The sequence below is a fragment of the Oratosquilla oratoria genome, chromosome 24 (assembly GCF_046742065.1).
Source record: "Oratosquilla oratoria isolate Oo_2021 chromosome 24, ASM4674206v1, whole genome shotgun sequence".
Taxonomy (NCBI): Eukaryota; Metazoa; Arthropoda; class Malacostraca; order Stomatopoda; family Squillidae; genus Oratosquilla; species Oratosquilla oratoria.
Window position 1 is genome coordinate 32741001 of NC_134800.1, and position 17203 is coordinate 32758203.

A 17203-nucleotide genomic window follows, 5' to 3' on the forward strand; every position below is an offset into this window, starting at 1 on the left:
ATTTTAGGGAGTTGCTAAATGTGAAGGAGGATAGGGAGGGAAAGGTAGTTGCTGTGGGAAATGCTAAGAAAATGACCATGATGAGTGAGGAAAATGGAGGAGAAATAAGGAAGGATGAACTGAAGGCAGTTGTTAAGATGATGAAAGCAGGTAAGGCACCTGGTCTAGATGGATGCCATGCAGAATGTCTAAAAAAAGGAGGTACAGTGATAGTGGACTGGTTGGTGAGGTTATTTAATGTTTGCTGGAGAGAGGGTAGAGTGCCAGAGGACTGGAGGAGTGCCTGTATAGTTCCACTTTACAAGGGAAAAGGGGACAAGTGTGAATATAGTAGTTTCAGAGAGATTAGCTTGTTAACCCCTTCCATACGGTGCCGAACACGTAGGCGTCATGAGGAGCAAGTGGATTCGCGACGCTGCCATATCGGCGTCTTGATTATATTTATTGTAGTCGCCCCTGTGTTTTTACATTCTCCCAAATGCGCCCTGAATCCCATTCTCTGTGGTTTTCAAAATTTGCGGGTGAAAGAGAGAACGATCGATATAAGCGGTGACTATATTTTATGATGCGAGTATTATTACGACATGTCATATGGCTGGCATTGGCTGCTGCCCGCGAGATTTAAGTCCCGTACTGAAGTGGTTAAGTGTAGTTGGGAAGGCTTATGGGAGGATCTTGATTGAGAGGATTAGGAGAGGAACAGAGGAAATAATTGGTGAGGAACAGTGTGGATTTAGGATGGGTAGAGGTTGTGTAGATCAGATCTTTGTGGTAAGACAGATATGTGAGAAAACTATAGGAAAGGGGAAGGATGTTTTTTGGTTTTTATGGATTTGGAAAAGGCTTATGATAGGGTAGACAGAAAGGCACTGTGGGAGGTTATGCAGATATACGGGATAGGAGGAAAGCTTGTAGGAGCTGTCATGACTTTTTATGAGAGTAGTAGAGCTTGTGTCAGGATTAGAAATGGGGAGAGTGAGTGGTTCGAGATAAAAGTGGGACTTCCTCAAGGATGCATTATGTCGCCCTGGCTGTTCAATTTATACATGGATGGGGTAGTGCGAGAGGTAAATGCAAGGGTAGTGGGTTAGGGATTGGAGATGGTTAAAGAAAATGGAGAAAAGTGGGAGGTGAGCCAGCTGTTGTTTTCAGACGGCACTGCACTTGTGGCAGGATCAGAGGAGGGATTGAGGAAGTTGGTGACAGAGTTTGGGAGAGTATGTGATAGAAGAAAGCTAAAGATAAATGTGGGTAAAAGTAAGGTGATGAGATGTACAAGGGGTGAAAGTGGCAACAAACTGGAAGTGAACATTAAGGGAGAACGACTGGAGGAAGTGGATAGTTTTAGATACTTGGGTGCAAATGTGGCAGGAAAAGGTGGAGTGAAGGTGGAGGTAGAATGTAGATTGAGAGAAGCGAGTAAATGCCTTGGTGGATTAAAGAGTGTAATTAGGAATAGACATTTGGGAATGGATGCTAAGAGGAGACTGTATGAAGGAGTGATTGTGCCAACAGCACTGTATGGAGCAGAAACATGGAACATAAGAGAGGAAGAGAGAAGGAGTTTAAATGTGTTTGAGATGCGGTGTCTGAGAAGTATGATGGGGGTTACTAGGCTAGATAGAGTGAGAAATGAGGAGGTGAGGAGGAGAACAGGGGTGGAAAGGGAGTTGGGAGATAGGGTTGATGAAAGAGTATTGGGATGGTTTGGACACATGGAAAGAATGAGTGAAGAAAGACTAGTAAAAGAGGTATGGAAGGCAGATGTGGAGGGAGTGAACATGAGGGAACATCCTAGGATGAGGTGGATGGATGGGGTGAAGGGGGCTTTGGGGAATAGGGGAATGTCTGTTGAGGAAGGACGGGAGAGGACAGAAGACGGGTGAATGGAGAATGGTTGTATATGGATGATGTTGTGATGCATGAGGTGGAATGGGCGGGGGGGATGAGGGGTGAGGTAGTATGTGTGACCAAAATTTGACGCAGCCTGAAGGGATTTCTCCCCGTCTTCTCCTTTATGCATGGGGGGATGTAGAGGGGGGGTCGCCGATTTAATGAAGCGGCCTTGCTGTGGATGTGCTGTGTCTTGTGACACTGCTTCTGACCCAGGGCAGTGGACAAGGTGTAGGGATGACCCGTCATCCAGGAGGTGCTAAAATAAGAGGGAGGATGGAGGGGTGTGGAGTGTATTCGGGGATGGAATGGGTGGGAATGATTTTATGCCTTTTCCTTTTTGGCTACCTCCCTTGTAAGGTGAAAAAGCCTTGGTATATGTATGTATCTCTCAGTGTTTTGGAAGAAAGTCAAGCATAAGTACACATGGGAGAGGGTGGTGGAGGGAAAGGTGGTAGACAGAGCTTTAATGGACTATGTAGTGGTAAATAGGATTATGATAGGAAGAGTTAGGGATGTACATGTGCTAAGGGGAGAGGGTGGGGGAATATCAGATCATTTTCTGGTGGAAGGTAAGTTGAGAGTGGAGGACAGTTGGAGGAAGAGGAAAGGGACAAAAGGTAGGGAGGTTGGGTCTCACTAATTGCCGAACAAACCGAACAAACCGAGAAAAGCCGAACAAAACAACAAAACCCAAACAAGGACGGGTTTTTTCTCAAATGCACACTTCTATGTATGTATGGTTGCATTATTTGAACTATTTTTTTAAGATGTGTGATTTCCATGTAATATGATCAAAGAGAACTTACGTTTTTGTCCTCTGCAATTTTACCGACCCCGGCTACGACTCGTCCAGCCCGCCGTCTATGATTACTGGTGGTATGGATCAAACTACACTCTTTTAAGTTTCTTACTGTTGTGTTATTAGTGTAGTAGACTGCATATAGTTGAATTATTTAAACTCTTTTCTTTAAAATGTGATTTTCATGTAATTTGACCAAAGAGAAGTTATGTTTTAGCCTCTGCAGTATGACCGACCACAGCTACAAATACCGTAACAAATTAGCATATGGTTGCATTATATGAACTATTTTCTTTAAAAGGTGTAATTTTCATGTAATTTGATCAAAGAGAAGTAACGTTTTTATCCTCTGCAAAATTACCGACCCCAGCTACGATTCGTGGTTACAAATTTACCGCTAGCCTGCCATCTATGTTCTGCGAATGCAGATCATCACTGAGCGTCAGGGTTGCCAGATTGGCGTTTTTAATGCCAAATTTTGTATTTTTGGAATGTTTTTACTGTGTTTGGCAGGAAAATTTGTTGGGTAGCATTTTTGAGAATTTGGCATTTTTGGGGGGGCGTTTTTAAATACCCGGTCGTGATTAGAGATCATTCTTTTACTTGTATCAAGAATTAAATGATGATGTATATGAATGATATAAATTTATCTTGGTTATATCATGTGGGAAATGTAAAGATTTTGTGCCTAGCCAGAGGATGTTTCAGCTCTTCTTTAGTGAAAATATGTATGAACGGAGTAGTGCACCAAACATTTCTAAATCTGATGATGCTTTTGATTATATTTAGACACAATAGAAAAGTCACAAATGTATTTTTTATTTATATATGTCAGAGTCTCTAGGAGGTTGTTTAATAAACTGGTTTAATTTATTGTAGAGGATACCAAAAAGTTTACTTAGGAACTTAAACGTAATGTATGGAGTAATACATTTTATTTTAGTTATTAATATTTTTTCTTTCTAACATAATACGGAGTATAATATATTTTATTTTGGAAGTTCATATCTTTCTTTCCTTTTCACACACAGTCTTGAAAGTAGATTTATTTCAGAGGATGGTGGTTTATTACAGTACCACTAGAATTAAATGATGATGTACATGAATGAAATAAATTGATCTTGGTCATATCATGTGACATTGTTTTATATTGGCTAGTCGACAGTAAAAAAAATATCTTTATATTGTAATTGTAGTTATACACCTTGATTTTGGTTATATCATGTGGTATTGTATTATATTGGCTAGTCAACAGTAAAAAATATTTTTCATATTGTAATTGTAGTTATATACATTATTTTTAACTACACATGTAAAACCAAAATACAAGAAAAAATCTTAGAAAATGTAATGGTTGGCATTTTTGGGGCATGTTTTAAAAACATTTTGGCAGCATTTTGGCAGAATTTGGCATTTTTCCTGGTAGAAATCCTGGCAACCCTGCTGAGCGTGGTTGATGAAGTTGGCCAAAAACATAATACTTGTAGAATTTCTTGTGAGGTTCGAACATGTGGGGTATATTTTCATATTAACTTGAATAAAGGTAGAGTGAACATTTTTATTTTAAAAACTATTGTTGTTTATTTCTTTATAATACAAAGATTACATAAATATTGCATACAATTAAATACAAAATTTTCATTAAATTTTATAAAAAATACGCTATACAAAATTAATAGGCTATGAAATATGATATTGCGTACATTGTATTACGCAAAGTAGACCACTTGAAAAAAGAAACTAACGAAGCAGAGCGCTTTCGTATATTACATATTCAATGCAAAAAGTACATAGTTGAATAGAAATACATATTTTATATATACATAAAAAAGGAATACAAAAACTCCATTAAATATTGACGTCAACTTCGCCGTGTTCCATCATGCCAACCAAGAAGACCACAGAATGGACTGGGATAACGCACCAATTATATTCAAATTCCATTGTAGCTTTCAAAGTGGTACCATCGCAAATGCCAAAATATTCCGCAAACTACATTCCAAGAACTCGGTGAGATGTCCCTTGGGTACTGGTGCAACTCTTGCGTAACAAACTGGTGCTTCGAGGATAGACTGTTGCTTTTTTGTATAACCATAGTAGTTTGTTGCAGGAAGCGCAAAAAGGGAACAAATATTTTTGCGTAATACACCAAGTACATCAACACCTATCACCTTAGGCAAATTTGAAGCTCATCTGGAACCTGATACGAATGCCGTTGCGGTCCTTGACAAGTGTGGTGGTGTGAAGAACCGAACGATTCATGTAACCGGGGATGGGAATTGCCAGTTCAACTCTTTTTCGGGAGCACTGTGCGGGAATTAGCACCTAGCCACGAATTTACGAGTGCGGACAACAATCTATAAAGGCAAGAACAACGATCCTACGTGGGATGTTCTGTGCCCTCTATACTTTATTTACTTTTATTTATTTATTTATGAATGAATGGATGAATCAATATCATAAAAAAATCTTTTTGGTGCCAAATAAGTCGCTTAATGCACGAAACCTGTTTACTATCTAACTATACATTTGCATTTATTTATGTATTCTAATTGTTATTTACATTATTATAGTTTTTATTTATTAATTCTTTATTATTATGATTTTTTCTTGTATCCGACCTAGATATGGGCCAAAAGGTCTCCTGTCGGCATGCTTCGCCTTTGTAATCCTTTGTAATCTCGCAACAATAAATTATCAAACACGAGGCCCGAGTGCGCCTAGACGCGTGAGACCGGGACATAATCCTGCCAGAGCGAGATTCCTCAAGAAGGGGGAATTGTCTCGGGTAGCAGTACTTTCGGTAATTTCGGTGTGGTGTAGCACGTCAATCAGAGATAGAGACTACGGTAAATGACAGGGCGTAATCGATGTGATGAGCAATTGAGCGTGAATGTTCTCCATTCAGAATCTATCGTATCTCTCCGGATAAAAACGTAACTTCTCTTTGATCATATTATATGGAAATTACACCTTTTAAAGAAAATAATTCAACTATATGCAGTCTATTACACTGAAAACACAATAGTGTTTCTAAATACAGGTAAACGTCGACTTACGATTGTTCGACTTTACGATGACGACGACGATATGATATATTTAACCCCTTCCATACGGTGCCGCACACGTAGGCGTCATGAAGAGCAAGTGGATTCGCGAGGCTGCCATATCGGCGTCTTGATTATATTTATTGTAGTCGCCCCTGTGTTTTTACATTCTCTCAAATGTGCCCTGAATCCCATTCTCTGTGGTTTTCAAAATTCGCGGGTGAAAGAGAGAACGATCGATATAAGCGGTGACTATATTTTATGATGCGAGTATTATTACGTCACGTCGTACGGCTGGCATTGGCTGCTGCCCGCGAGATTTAAGATCCGTACTGAAAATACATATTATAGTGTTTGAATATGGTAAAAAGGATAAAAATAATTAAATAAACTACTGTACATGTTTAATAGGCTATATTCAGTATCTCTGGTGGTTAATATACAGGTAGGCTAGGTACAGTGACCACGGAACAGAGTGATACACAAATTGGGGATCGACTTACGATGAAATCGTCTTACGATGGCTCTATCGAAACCTAATGCCATCGTAAGTCGACGTTTACCTGTAGAATGAAATTTGATCCATACCACCCAGGCATGGATTCAGGATTGTTATTGGGGGGGGGGGGGCGATAAGAGATAACCGATACTTGAAACACGCCGAGAAACACCCCCATGTATATAACCAATCTTAAATTCAAACTTGCCCAAGGTTATAGGTGTTGATGTACTTGGTGTATTGCGCAAAAATATTTCCTGCAACAAACTACTATGGTTATACAAAAAAGCAACAGTTTATCCTCGAAGCACCAGTTCGTTACGCAAGAGATGCACCCGTACCCAAGGGACATCTCACCGAGTTCTTGGAATGTAGTTTGCGGAATATCTTGGCATTTGCGATGGTACCATTTTGAAAGCTACAATGGAATTTGAAAATAATTGGTGCGTTATCCCAGTCCATTCTGTGGTCTTCTTGGTTGGCATGATGGAACACGGCGAAGTTGACGTCAATATTTAATAGAGTTTTTGTATTCCTTTTTTATGTATATACAAAATATGTATTTCTATTCAACTATGTACTTTTTGCATTGAATATGTAATATACGAAAGTGCTCTGCTTCGTTAGTTTCTTTTTTCAAGTGGTCTACTTTGCATAATACAATGTATGCAATGTCATATTTCATAGCCTGTAAATTTTGTATAGCGCATTTTAAATAAAATTTAATTAAAATTTTGTATTTAATTGTATGCAATATTTATGTAATCTTTATATTATAAAGAAGTAAACAACAATAGTTTTTAAAATAAAAGTTTTCACTCTACATTTATTCAAGTTAGTATGCAAATATGCCCCACATGTTTGAACCTCACAAGAAATTCTACAAGTATTATGTTTTTGGCCAACTTCATCAACCACGCTCAGCAGGGTTGCCAGGATTTCTACCAGGAAAAAAGCCAAATTCTGACAAAATGCTGCCAAAAACTGGCAAATTGTTTTTAAAATATGCCCCAAAAATGCCAACCATTACAAAGGATTACAAAGGCGGAGCATGCCGATTGGAGACCTTTTGATCCATATCTAGGTCGGATGCGAAAAAAAAAAATCATATTAATAATAAAACAATAAATAAAAACTATAATAATGTAAATAACAAATAAAATACATAAATAAATGCATAGGTATAGTTAAATAATAAACAAACAGGTAAATAGTAAATAATAATAAATTGACTTATAACTAATAATAAATGAAAATCAGACAGACATGATAACAAAACAAAAGCAAATAATATAAGATAAATTATAATCATTACAGCATCTTACTTAGGTATTTATCTAACTGATTCTTAAAGCTTCGAACTGAACTACATTGCACTACCTGTGTAGGAAGTTTATTCCATTCATTTACTACACGGTTGGCAAAGTTGTTTCTACCTACTTCCAAATTGAATCTATTTCCGGATAGTTTGAGACCATTGTTTCTTGTCTGATTCTCATTCAATGTGTAAATTTTGTCACTTTTGATGTTGTCAATTCCCTTTAAAATCTTAAAGACCTGTATCAAGTCACCTCTGAGTCTACGCTTTTTTAGGGAAAACAGATTCATGTGTTTTAGTCGATTTTTGTATGATTTATTTTTGATATTTGGAATCAGTTTTGTGGCTCGCCGTTGTACTTTTTCCAGTCTGTCAATGTCTTTAATGAGATTCGGTGACCATACAGAAACAGCATATTCCAAATGTGGACGAACTAATGATTTATATAGCTTGTTAATGAGTGATGGACTTTTGAAATCAAAAGATCGCGCAATCAGTCCCAGAATCTTATTTGCTTTCTCAGAGGCTGAAATACACTGCTTGGATGATTTGAGGTCGTTACTGATAATTACGCCGAGATCTTTTTCACTATCCACTTTTGTTAACGAATTACCAAATAACTTGTAATCGTACTTACTGTTATTTTTACATTTTCTAAGATTTTTTTTTTGCATTTGGTTTTACATGTGTACATACATACATACATATACCAAGGCTTTTTCCCCCTTCCAAGGGAGGTAGCCAAAAAGGGAAAGGCATAAAAACACTCCCACCCATTTCATCCCTAAATACACTCCACACCCCTCCCACCCTTCCTCTCATCTGAGCACCTCCTGGATGACGGGTCATCCCTGCACCCTGCCCACCGCCCTGGGTCAGAAGCAGTGTCGCAAGACACAGTACATCCACAGCGAGGCCGCTTCATTTAATCGGCGACCCCCCCTCTCCGTCCCCCTTTGCATATAAGGCGAGGACGGGGAGAAATCCCTTCGGGCTGCGTCAAAATTTACTCACACATACTACCCCACCCCCCACTTCCCCGCCCATTCCTCCTCATGCAGTCACAACATCATCCATATACAACCATTCTCCACTCACCTCTGTCTTCCGTCCTCTCCCTTCCTTCCTCAACAGACATTCCCCTCTTCCCCAAAGCCCCCTTCACCCCATCCATCCACCTCATCCTAGGACGTCCCCTCATGTTCACTCCCTCCACATCTGCCTTCCATACCTCTTTTACTAGTCTTTCTTCACTCATTCTTTCCATGTGTCCAAACCATCCTAATATTCTTTCATCAACCCTATCTCCCAAATCCTTTTTCACCCCTGTTCTCCTCCTCACCTCCTCATTTCTCACTCTATCTAGCCTAGTAACCCCCACCATACTTCTCAGACACCTCATCTCAAACACATTCAAACTCCTTCTCTCTCTTCTTCTCTTATGTTCCACGTTTCTGCCCCATACAGTGCTGTTGGCACAATCACTCCTTCATACAGTCTCCTCTTCGCATCCATTCCCAAATGTCTATTCCTCATTACACTCTTTAAACCACCAAGGCATTTACTCGCTTCTCTCAATCTACATTCTACCTCCACCTTCACTCCACCTTTTCCTGCTACACTTGTACCCAAGTATCTAAAACTATCCACTTCCTCCAGTCGCTCGCCCTTAATGTTCACTTCCAGTCTACTGCCACTTTCACCCCTTGTACATCTCATCACCTTACTTTTACCCACATTTATCTTTAGCTTTCTATCACATACTCTCCCAAACTCTGCCACCAGCTTCCTCAATCCCTCCTCTGACCCTGCCACAAGCGCAGTGTCGTCCGCCAACAACAGCTGGCTCACCTCCCACTTTTCTCCATTTTCTTTAACCATCTCCAATCCCTGACTCACTACCCTAGCATTCACCTCTCGCACCACCCCATCCATGTATAAGTTGAACAGCCAGGGTGACATAACGCATCCTTGACGAAGTCCCACCTTTACTTCAAACCACTCACTCTCTCCATTTCTAATCCTAACACATGCTCTACTACTCTCATAAAAACTCTTGACAGCTCCCAAAAGCTTTCCTCCTATCCCATAAATCTGCATAACCTCCCACAGTGCCTTTCTGTCTACCCTATCATAAGCCTTTTCCAGATCCATGAAAGCCCAAAAAACATCCTTCCCCTTTCCTATAGCTTTCTCACATATCTGTCTTACCACAAAGATCTGATCTACACAACCTCTACCCATCCTAAATCCACACTGTTCCTCACCAATTACTCCCTCTGTTCCTCTCCTAATCCTCTCAATTAAGATCCTCCCATAAGCCTTCCCTACTACACTCAACAGGCTAATCCCTCTGAAACTACTACATTCACACTTGTCCCCTTTTCCCTTGTAAAGAGGAACTATACAGGCACTACTCCAGTCCTCCGGTACTCTACCCTCTCTCCAGCAAACATTAAATAACCTCACCAACCAGTCCACCATCACTGCACCTCCCTTTTTCAGACATTCTGCATGACATCCATCCAGACCAGGTGCCTTACCTGCTTTCATCATCTTTACAGCTGCCTTCACCTCATCCTTCCTTATTTCTCCTCCATTCTCCTCACTCATCACTCTCATTTTCTTCGCATTTCCCACTGCAGCTATCTTTCCTTCCCTATCCTCCTTCACATTCAGCAACTCCCTAAAGTATTCTGCCCATCTTCCCCTCACTGCCATCTCTTCCATTATCAACTCTCCATCTGTACCTTTTAACTTTTCTTCCCTACTTGATTCGCCTCCTCTTCCTCTCTTAATTTCTTTCCAAAACATCTTTTTATTACTTTCAAAATTTTCTGTCATACTCCTACCCCATTAATCTGCTCTCCTCTTTGCCTCCTTTACCTTTTGCTTTACTTCTCTTTTCTTTTCTTTGTACGTCTCATATGACTCCCCTGTCCTCTTTTGTAACCAATCTGTGAATGCTCGCTTCTTCTCTTCTACAGCCTTCTTTGTTTCCTCATCCCACCATTCACTACCCTTTCTTCTATTTCCCCCTGTCCTTCTTGTTCCACACACCATCCTTGCACACTTTAAGACTCCCTCCTTGAACCATCCCCATTCCTCCTCCACACCCATCTCTGCTCTATCCTTTACTCCCTCCCACTCCTCCTTCAGCTTCTTTTCGTACTCCTTCTCCTTTTCCTTTTCATTCAAGGAGTTCACTCTAAGAACCTCCCTACCTTTTGTCCCTTTCCTCCTTCTCCATCTATCCTCCACTCTCAGCTTACCTTCCACCATGTGTAGTTAAAAATAATGTGTATAACTACAATTACAATATGAAAAATATTTTTTACTGTTGACTAGCCAATATAAAACAATACCACATGATATAACCAAGATCAAGTAGTTAAAAATAATGTGTATAACTACAATTACAATATAATTTTTTTTTACTGTTGACTAGCCAATATAAAACAATGTGACTTTTCTATTGTGTCTAAATATAATCAAAAGCATCATCAGATTAAGAAATGTTTGATGCACTACTCCGTTCATACATATTTTCACTAAAGAAGAGCTGAAACATCCTTTGGCTAGGCACAAAATCTTTGCAACATTTCCCACATGATATAACCAAGATAAATTTATATAATTCACATACATCATCATTTAATTCTTGATACAAGTAAAAGAATGATCTCTAATCACGACCGGGCATTTAAAAACGCCCCCCAAAAATGCCAAATTCCCAAAAATGCCACCCAACAAATTTTCCTGCCAAACACAGTAAAAACATTCCAAAAATACAAAATTTGGCATTAAAAACGCCAATCTGGCAACCCTGACGCTCAGTGATGATCTGCATTCGCAGAACATAGATGGCAGGCTAGCGGTAAATTTGTAACCACGAATCGTAGCTGGGGTCGGTAATTTTGCAGAGGATAAAAACGTTACTTCTCTTTGATCAAATTACATAAAAATCACACCTTTTAAAGAAAATAGTTCAAATAATGAAACCATATGCTAATTTGTTACGGTATTTGTAGCTGTGGTCGGTCATACTGCAGAGGCTAAAACATAACTTCTCTTTGGTCAAATTACATGAAAATCACACATTTTAAAGAAAAGAGCTTAAATAATTCAACTATATGCAGTCTATTACACTAATAACACAACAGTAAGAAACTTAAAAGTGTGGTTTGATCCATACCACCAGTGATCATAGACGGCGGGCTGGACGAGTCGTAGCCGGGGTCGGTAAAATTGCAGAGGATAAAAACGTAAGTTCTCTTTGATCATATTACATGGAAATCACACATCTTAAAGAAAATAGTTCAAATAATGCAACCATATATATATATAGAAGTGTGCATTTGAGCAAAACCCGTCCTTGTTTGGGTTTTGTTGTTTTGTTCGGCTTTTCTCGGTTTATTCGGCAATTAGTGAGACCGGGGAGGTTCTTAGAGTGAACTCTTTAAACGAAGAGGAAAAGGAGAAGGAGTACAAGAGGAAGCTGAAGGAGGAGTGGGAGGGAGTGAAGGATAGAGTACAGGTAGGTATGGAGGAGGAATGGGGATGGTTCAAGAAGGGAGTCACAAAGTGTGCAAAGATGGTGTGTGGAACAAGAAGGTCAGGAGGAAATAGAAGGAAGGGTAGTGAATGGTGGGATGAGGAAATGAAGAAGGTTGTAGAAGAGAAGAAGCAAGCTTACACAGATTGGTTACAAAATTGGACGAGGGAGTCATATGAGACGTACAGGGAAAAGAAAAGAGAAGTAAAGAAAAAGGTAAAGGAGGCAAAGAGGAGAGCAGATGTGAAATGGGGTAAAAGTATGACAGAAAATTTTGAAAGTAATAAATAGATGTTTTGGAAAGAAAGTAAGAGAGGAAGAGGAGGCGAATCAAGTAGAGAAGAAAAGGTAAAAGGTCCAGATGGAGAGATGATAATGGAGGAGAAGGTAGTAAGGGGAAGATAGGCAGAATATTTTAGGGAGTTGCTTAATGTGAAGGAGGAAGGGGAGGAAAAGATAGCTGCAGTGGGAAATGCTAAGAAAATGAGAGTGATGAGTGAGGAAAATGGAGGAGAAATAAGGAAGGATGAAGTGAAGGCAGCAGTTAAGATGATGAAAGCAGGTAAGGCACCTGGTATGGATGGATGCCATGCAGAATATGGAGAATAGGGAGGGGGTACAAGGGGTGAAAGTGGCAGTAATCTGGAAGTGAGCATTAATGGAGAGCAACTGGAGGAAGTGGATAGTTTTAGATATTTGGGTGCAAATGTGGCAGGAAAAGGTGGAGTGAAGGTGGAGGTAGAATGTAGATTGAGAGAAGCGAGTAAATGCCTTGGTGGTTTAAAAAGTGTAATGAGGAATAGAAATTTGGGAATGGATGCTAAGAGGAGACTGTATGAATGAGTGATTGTGCCAACAGCACTGTATGGAGCAGAAACATGGAACATATGAGAGGAAGAGAGAGGGAACTTGAATGTGTTTGAGATGAAGTGTCTGAGAAGTATGATGGGGGTTACTAGGCTTGATAGAGTGAGAAATGAGGAGGTGAGGAGGAGAACAAGGGTGGAAAGGGAGCTGGGAGATAGGGTTGATGAAAGAGTATTAAGATGGTTTGGACACATGGAAAGAATGAGTGAAGAAAGACTAGTAAAGGAGGTATGGAAGGCAGATGTGGAGGAAGTGAACATGAGGGGACGTCCTAGGATGAGATGGATGGATGGGGTGAAGGGGGCTTTGGGGAAGAGGGGAATGTCTGTTGAGGAAGGACGGGAGAGGACAGAAGACAGGGGTGAATGGAGAATGGTTGTATATGGATGATGTTGTGATGCATGAGGTGAAATGGACAGGGGAATGGGGGGTGAGGTAGTGTGTGTGAGCATAAATTTTGACACAGCCCGAAGGGATTTCTCCCCGTCCTCTCCTTTGTATGGGGGGACAGAGAGTGGGGGTCGCCGATTTAATGAAGCGGCCTTGCTGTGGATGTGCTGTGTCCTGCGACACTGCTTCTGACCCAGGGCAGTGGACAGGGTGCAGGGATGACCCGTCATCTAGGAGGTGCTAAGATGGGAGGGAGGGTGGAGGGGTGTGGAGTGTTTTTGGGGATGGAATGGGTGGGAATGATTTTATGCCTTGTCCTTTTTGGCTACCTCCCTGGTAAGGGGGAAAGAGCCTTGGTATATGTATGTATGTATGTATATGTATGTATGTTAATCTATTACTCATAACTTTACCTCCATTTCTGAAGTGCTGTTACCAAAGGAGGGAATGATATGATCTTCCTCATCATCAATGTACTTCAAGTCCTGAGCAGTCAGCTCATCAAACAGATGTCTGAAATTTAAAATCATATTTATTAGAAAGATTGTGTGCTGTTGTGACTTGTTGAGTTCCAATCTCATCCTACAGTTAGTTATAAGATCCTGGGTTTAATCCCCAATTATTATCAATGACTGACAATTGACCTAGATATCCACAAACACAGGGCAATGGTCATAATTTCAGCCACACATAAGCATTTCCTGGCATAATTTCCTCCTCAACTTTATGGGGAATATTCTTAAGGAGGGTTCTACACTTGAGAAGACTGCAATGACCCATTAATATGACAATTTTATCATGCAATTTAAATATCCTAAAACAATGATTAAACAAGTCTGAGATATGCATTGACCAACCTATACACAGTGTAAAACCCTTTCTCTGAGTCATCATATCCTGAATAACACGAGGAGCTGAAATAATGAAACAGATCGCGAACTTCACTGCATTCATTGTTGTTGGACCCTGAAATAATGAAAAGTTCTAAGATTAACTGCAAATTATGTAACAATGATTGCCTACCAAACAAAAAGTGAGAGAAATGAAAGTACACCTTCCACGTTCTGAGCAATGTTTGGGAAATTAAATCAATACATCCAGATAGGATAAATAAGCACACAAATAAATGAATAAATAAAAACAGGAGTAAATCTGATCACTTGAGACAAACCAATGAAAGGCTGCTGAGGGGTTGGTCACTCAAGAGAGAAATTATTAAATGCAATATTACATGAGAGCCTTTACTGATCACCAAACCAAGTTTTGCTCTTTTCCCATACTGGAAACTAATGATGCCACAGCACCCAACAACTGTCTTCACCCATCCATTCTACTCCAATATGGACAGTAGATCTGTCCAGTTTCAAAACCTGGAACCCCTTCACCTCCATCAGGAGAGGCAGCCCTGAGGGGCTGAAATTTGATATCCAAACTAGAACTAGGATCTCTATAAATTCATCTGTATTTCTTACATTTTTCACAAATAGAGAGTTAACAATTTGTGACTACTCCCCTCCTCCTGCTTTCAGCCAGTGACATATAAACAGTCCCAAACTGATACAACACAAGCAACAGTTCACTGTTTCTTCCTGGAGAGATCTGTGGGAGGGCCTGAAGACTTTTACCAGACAATGTGGGGCTGTAGGTTTCCAGTCAGTGAAACCTGATGCAACAATTAATATCATCAATACTGTACTTCAACCACTTCAGTATGAGTCAAGTTCTCATGTGCAGCATTGGCTGCCATATGTACAATGTATTACACTACTTGCATTATAAAATATAAAGTTATTGCTGTATTACTCATTCTCTTTTATTTCGAGTAATAATAAACACAGAAAACGTGATCAAACCAGTTCATAGAATCCAGGGGTAACTCATGTACAACTAAAAATAATATACAGTCAAACCTTGAAAGCCCGGACTAATTGGGGGGGAAGGGTGGTCCAGTCATGCCAAACGTCCGGTCATCGAAAATATCGCCCTAACACCCGTAGATTTTCATAGCAGTATACGTATAGGCAATGTATGATATGGCATAGAAACACATAAGAATAATACTCTAACACTGTAATAATAACAATACTGTAATAATAATGCTATAATACTAATAATTCTGTAATAATAACTGTAATACAGGCATGTAAATGTACTGTATATAAAGTGTACTGTACTGTTTTTTTTATTACGCACACTGTAAATATCGGAAGGTATGCACGCGGGACAGTGGTGGCGGGCAGGGTTGCCGCGTTTTCTACACTGCCGTGTAGAATGGGAGTGTTGCCATACCGGGGCATACATTTTTCTCGGGCGTGTGCAGACTTTCATAGCAAAATATACTTGTCAAACTTTGACAAAATATTGGTTCTAGTTTTTTTATTCTTGAATGTATATAAGGCCCCCATGCCCTAACATATTCAGTAAGATATAATTTTTTTTTTTTTTTATATTATCATTGCTAAAAGAAAGCTGAAACTTTAGCGTAGAATTTTTTTCTACACGGTAAAAATGTATCTTTTGGGGTATAATATTTTATAAGTAACACAATTACCAATAAAAGTAATATTTTGATGTACCATTTATTATTTGATAACTAGTTCTATGATTTTTAAACAAAAGTTTGAGTTTTTGAATGTTTTTAACAGCCCGCTGATATGTAGAAAACATTTCCTCATGTCCTTGTGCAGTTGCCACATGCCGCTATTTTACTACGTTTTGGTACAAAATTCTACGAAACGGCAGCCCTGGTGGCGGCTTGACTGGGCCGGGTATGAGTACACGTGTACGGCCGTCGCTGCCACCTACCGGACAAATAGGGAACTTTGCTTGAAAAGACCGCCCTTTGTTCATTTCGACCGGTCATACGAGGGTCCGGGCTTTCAAGGTTCGACTGTGTATATATATATATATATATATATATATATATATATATATATATATATATATATATATATAATATATATATATATATATATTTCAATTTCTGCATGTCGGCCTTTGATGGCTTAGAATTAAAGTACATTGTAGTTGTTAATATATATATATATATATATATATTCATATATATATACACTGTATATATAATCAAGATGCCAATGCCAGTATCCTCGTGTCCCTACCCACACCTCATGATACCTGCATAGGTGTCACTGTACCAAAGAGGTTAACACAACATCATAAAAATTTCATTTACCTTTTCCTCTTAAAATGCTCTCTCTGTTGCGGTCATAAAAGGCCCTTTCCTGAGGATCACTAAGCACTTCATAGGCTTGTTGTATCAGCTGAAACTTCTTTTTAGCCTCATCTAAGTTTTCCATATTCTTGTCTGTGTAGAAAAATAAATGCACTCATAATCTATAATTTGCCAAATTAATCTAAAGCTACAAAGTTATCTTTATTTCTAACTCAATTATTCTAAATGAATCTAGATTAATCAATTAAGAAAAAATCAATCTTAAGTTTTCATACAGGCAATACATTCCAGCAAGATAAAAATCATAATAAGTCACTAAACAAGCTCATCATACCTGGATGCCATTTGAGTGCCAGCTTCCTGTAGGCCTTCTTGAGTTCTTCTTCACTAGCATTCTGGCTGACATCAAGTATTTCATAGTGACACTGCATGACCATATCTTATTCTTAAGAAAAAAAAAAAATACATACAATAAATCAACTGGAAAAACTAAATAAATACATACATATACCAAAGGCTTTTTCCCCCTACACGGGGGCTAGCCAAAAAGAAAAAGGCACAGAAACCACTCCCACCCATTCCACTTCCCACAAAATCCACTCCCCTCCACCCTCCTCCCCCTCTCTTATCTTGGCACCT

At 39.4% G+C, this 17203-nt stretch overlaps 1 protein-coding gene across 5 annotated transcripts in view; it reads right to left on the reverse strand.

Annotated features, from left to right (window-relative positions):
* The window catches only part of LOC143038544 (dnaJ homolog subfamily C member 21), a 232255-nt gene that overhangs the window by 185476 nt on the left and 29576 nt on the right, over positions 1-17203 (reverse strand). For all 5 annotated transcript variants that reach the window (XR_012967578.1, XM_076207873.1, XM_076207874.1 and 2 more), the window contains exons 2-5: positions 16899-17009; positions 16565-16696; positions 14229-14337; positions 13785-13884 (exon numbers count right to left, since the gene is read on the reverse strand). Coding sequence is in view for 4 of the 5 variants with exons in the window: in XM_076207873.1 (XP_076063988.1) it covers positions 13785-13884; positions 14229-14337; positions 16565-16696; positions 16899-17001 (444 nt within the window). In the remaining variant the exon portion in view is untranslated. The remainder of the gene's footprint in view (positions 1-13784; positions 13885-14228; positions 14338-16564; positions 16697-16898; positions 17010-17203) is intronic.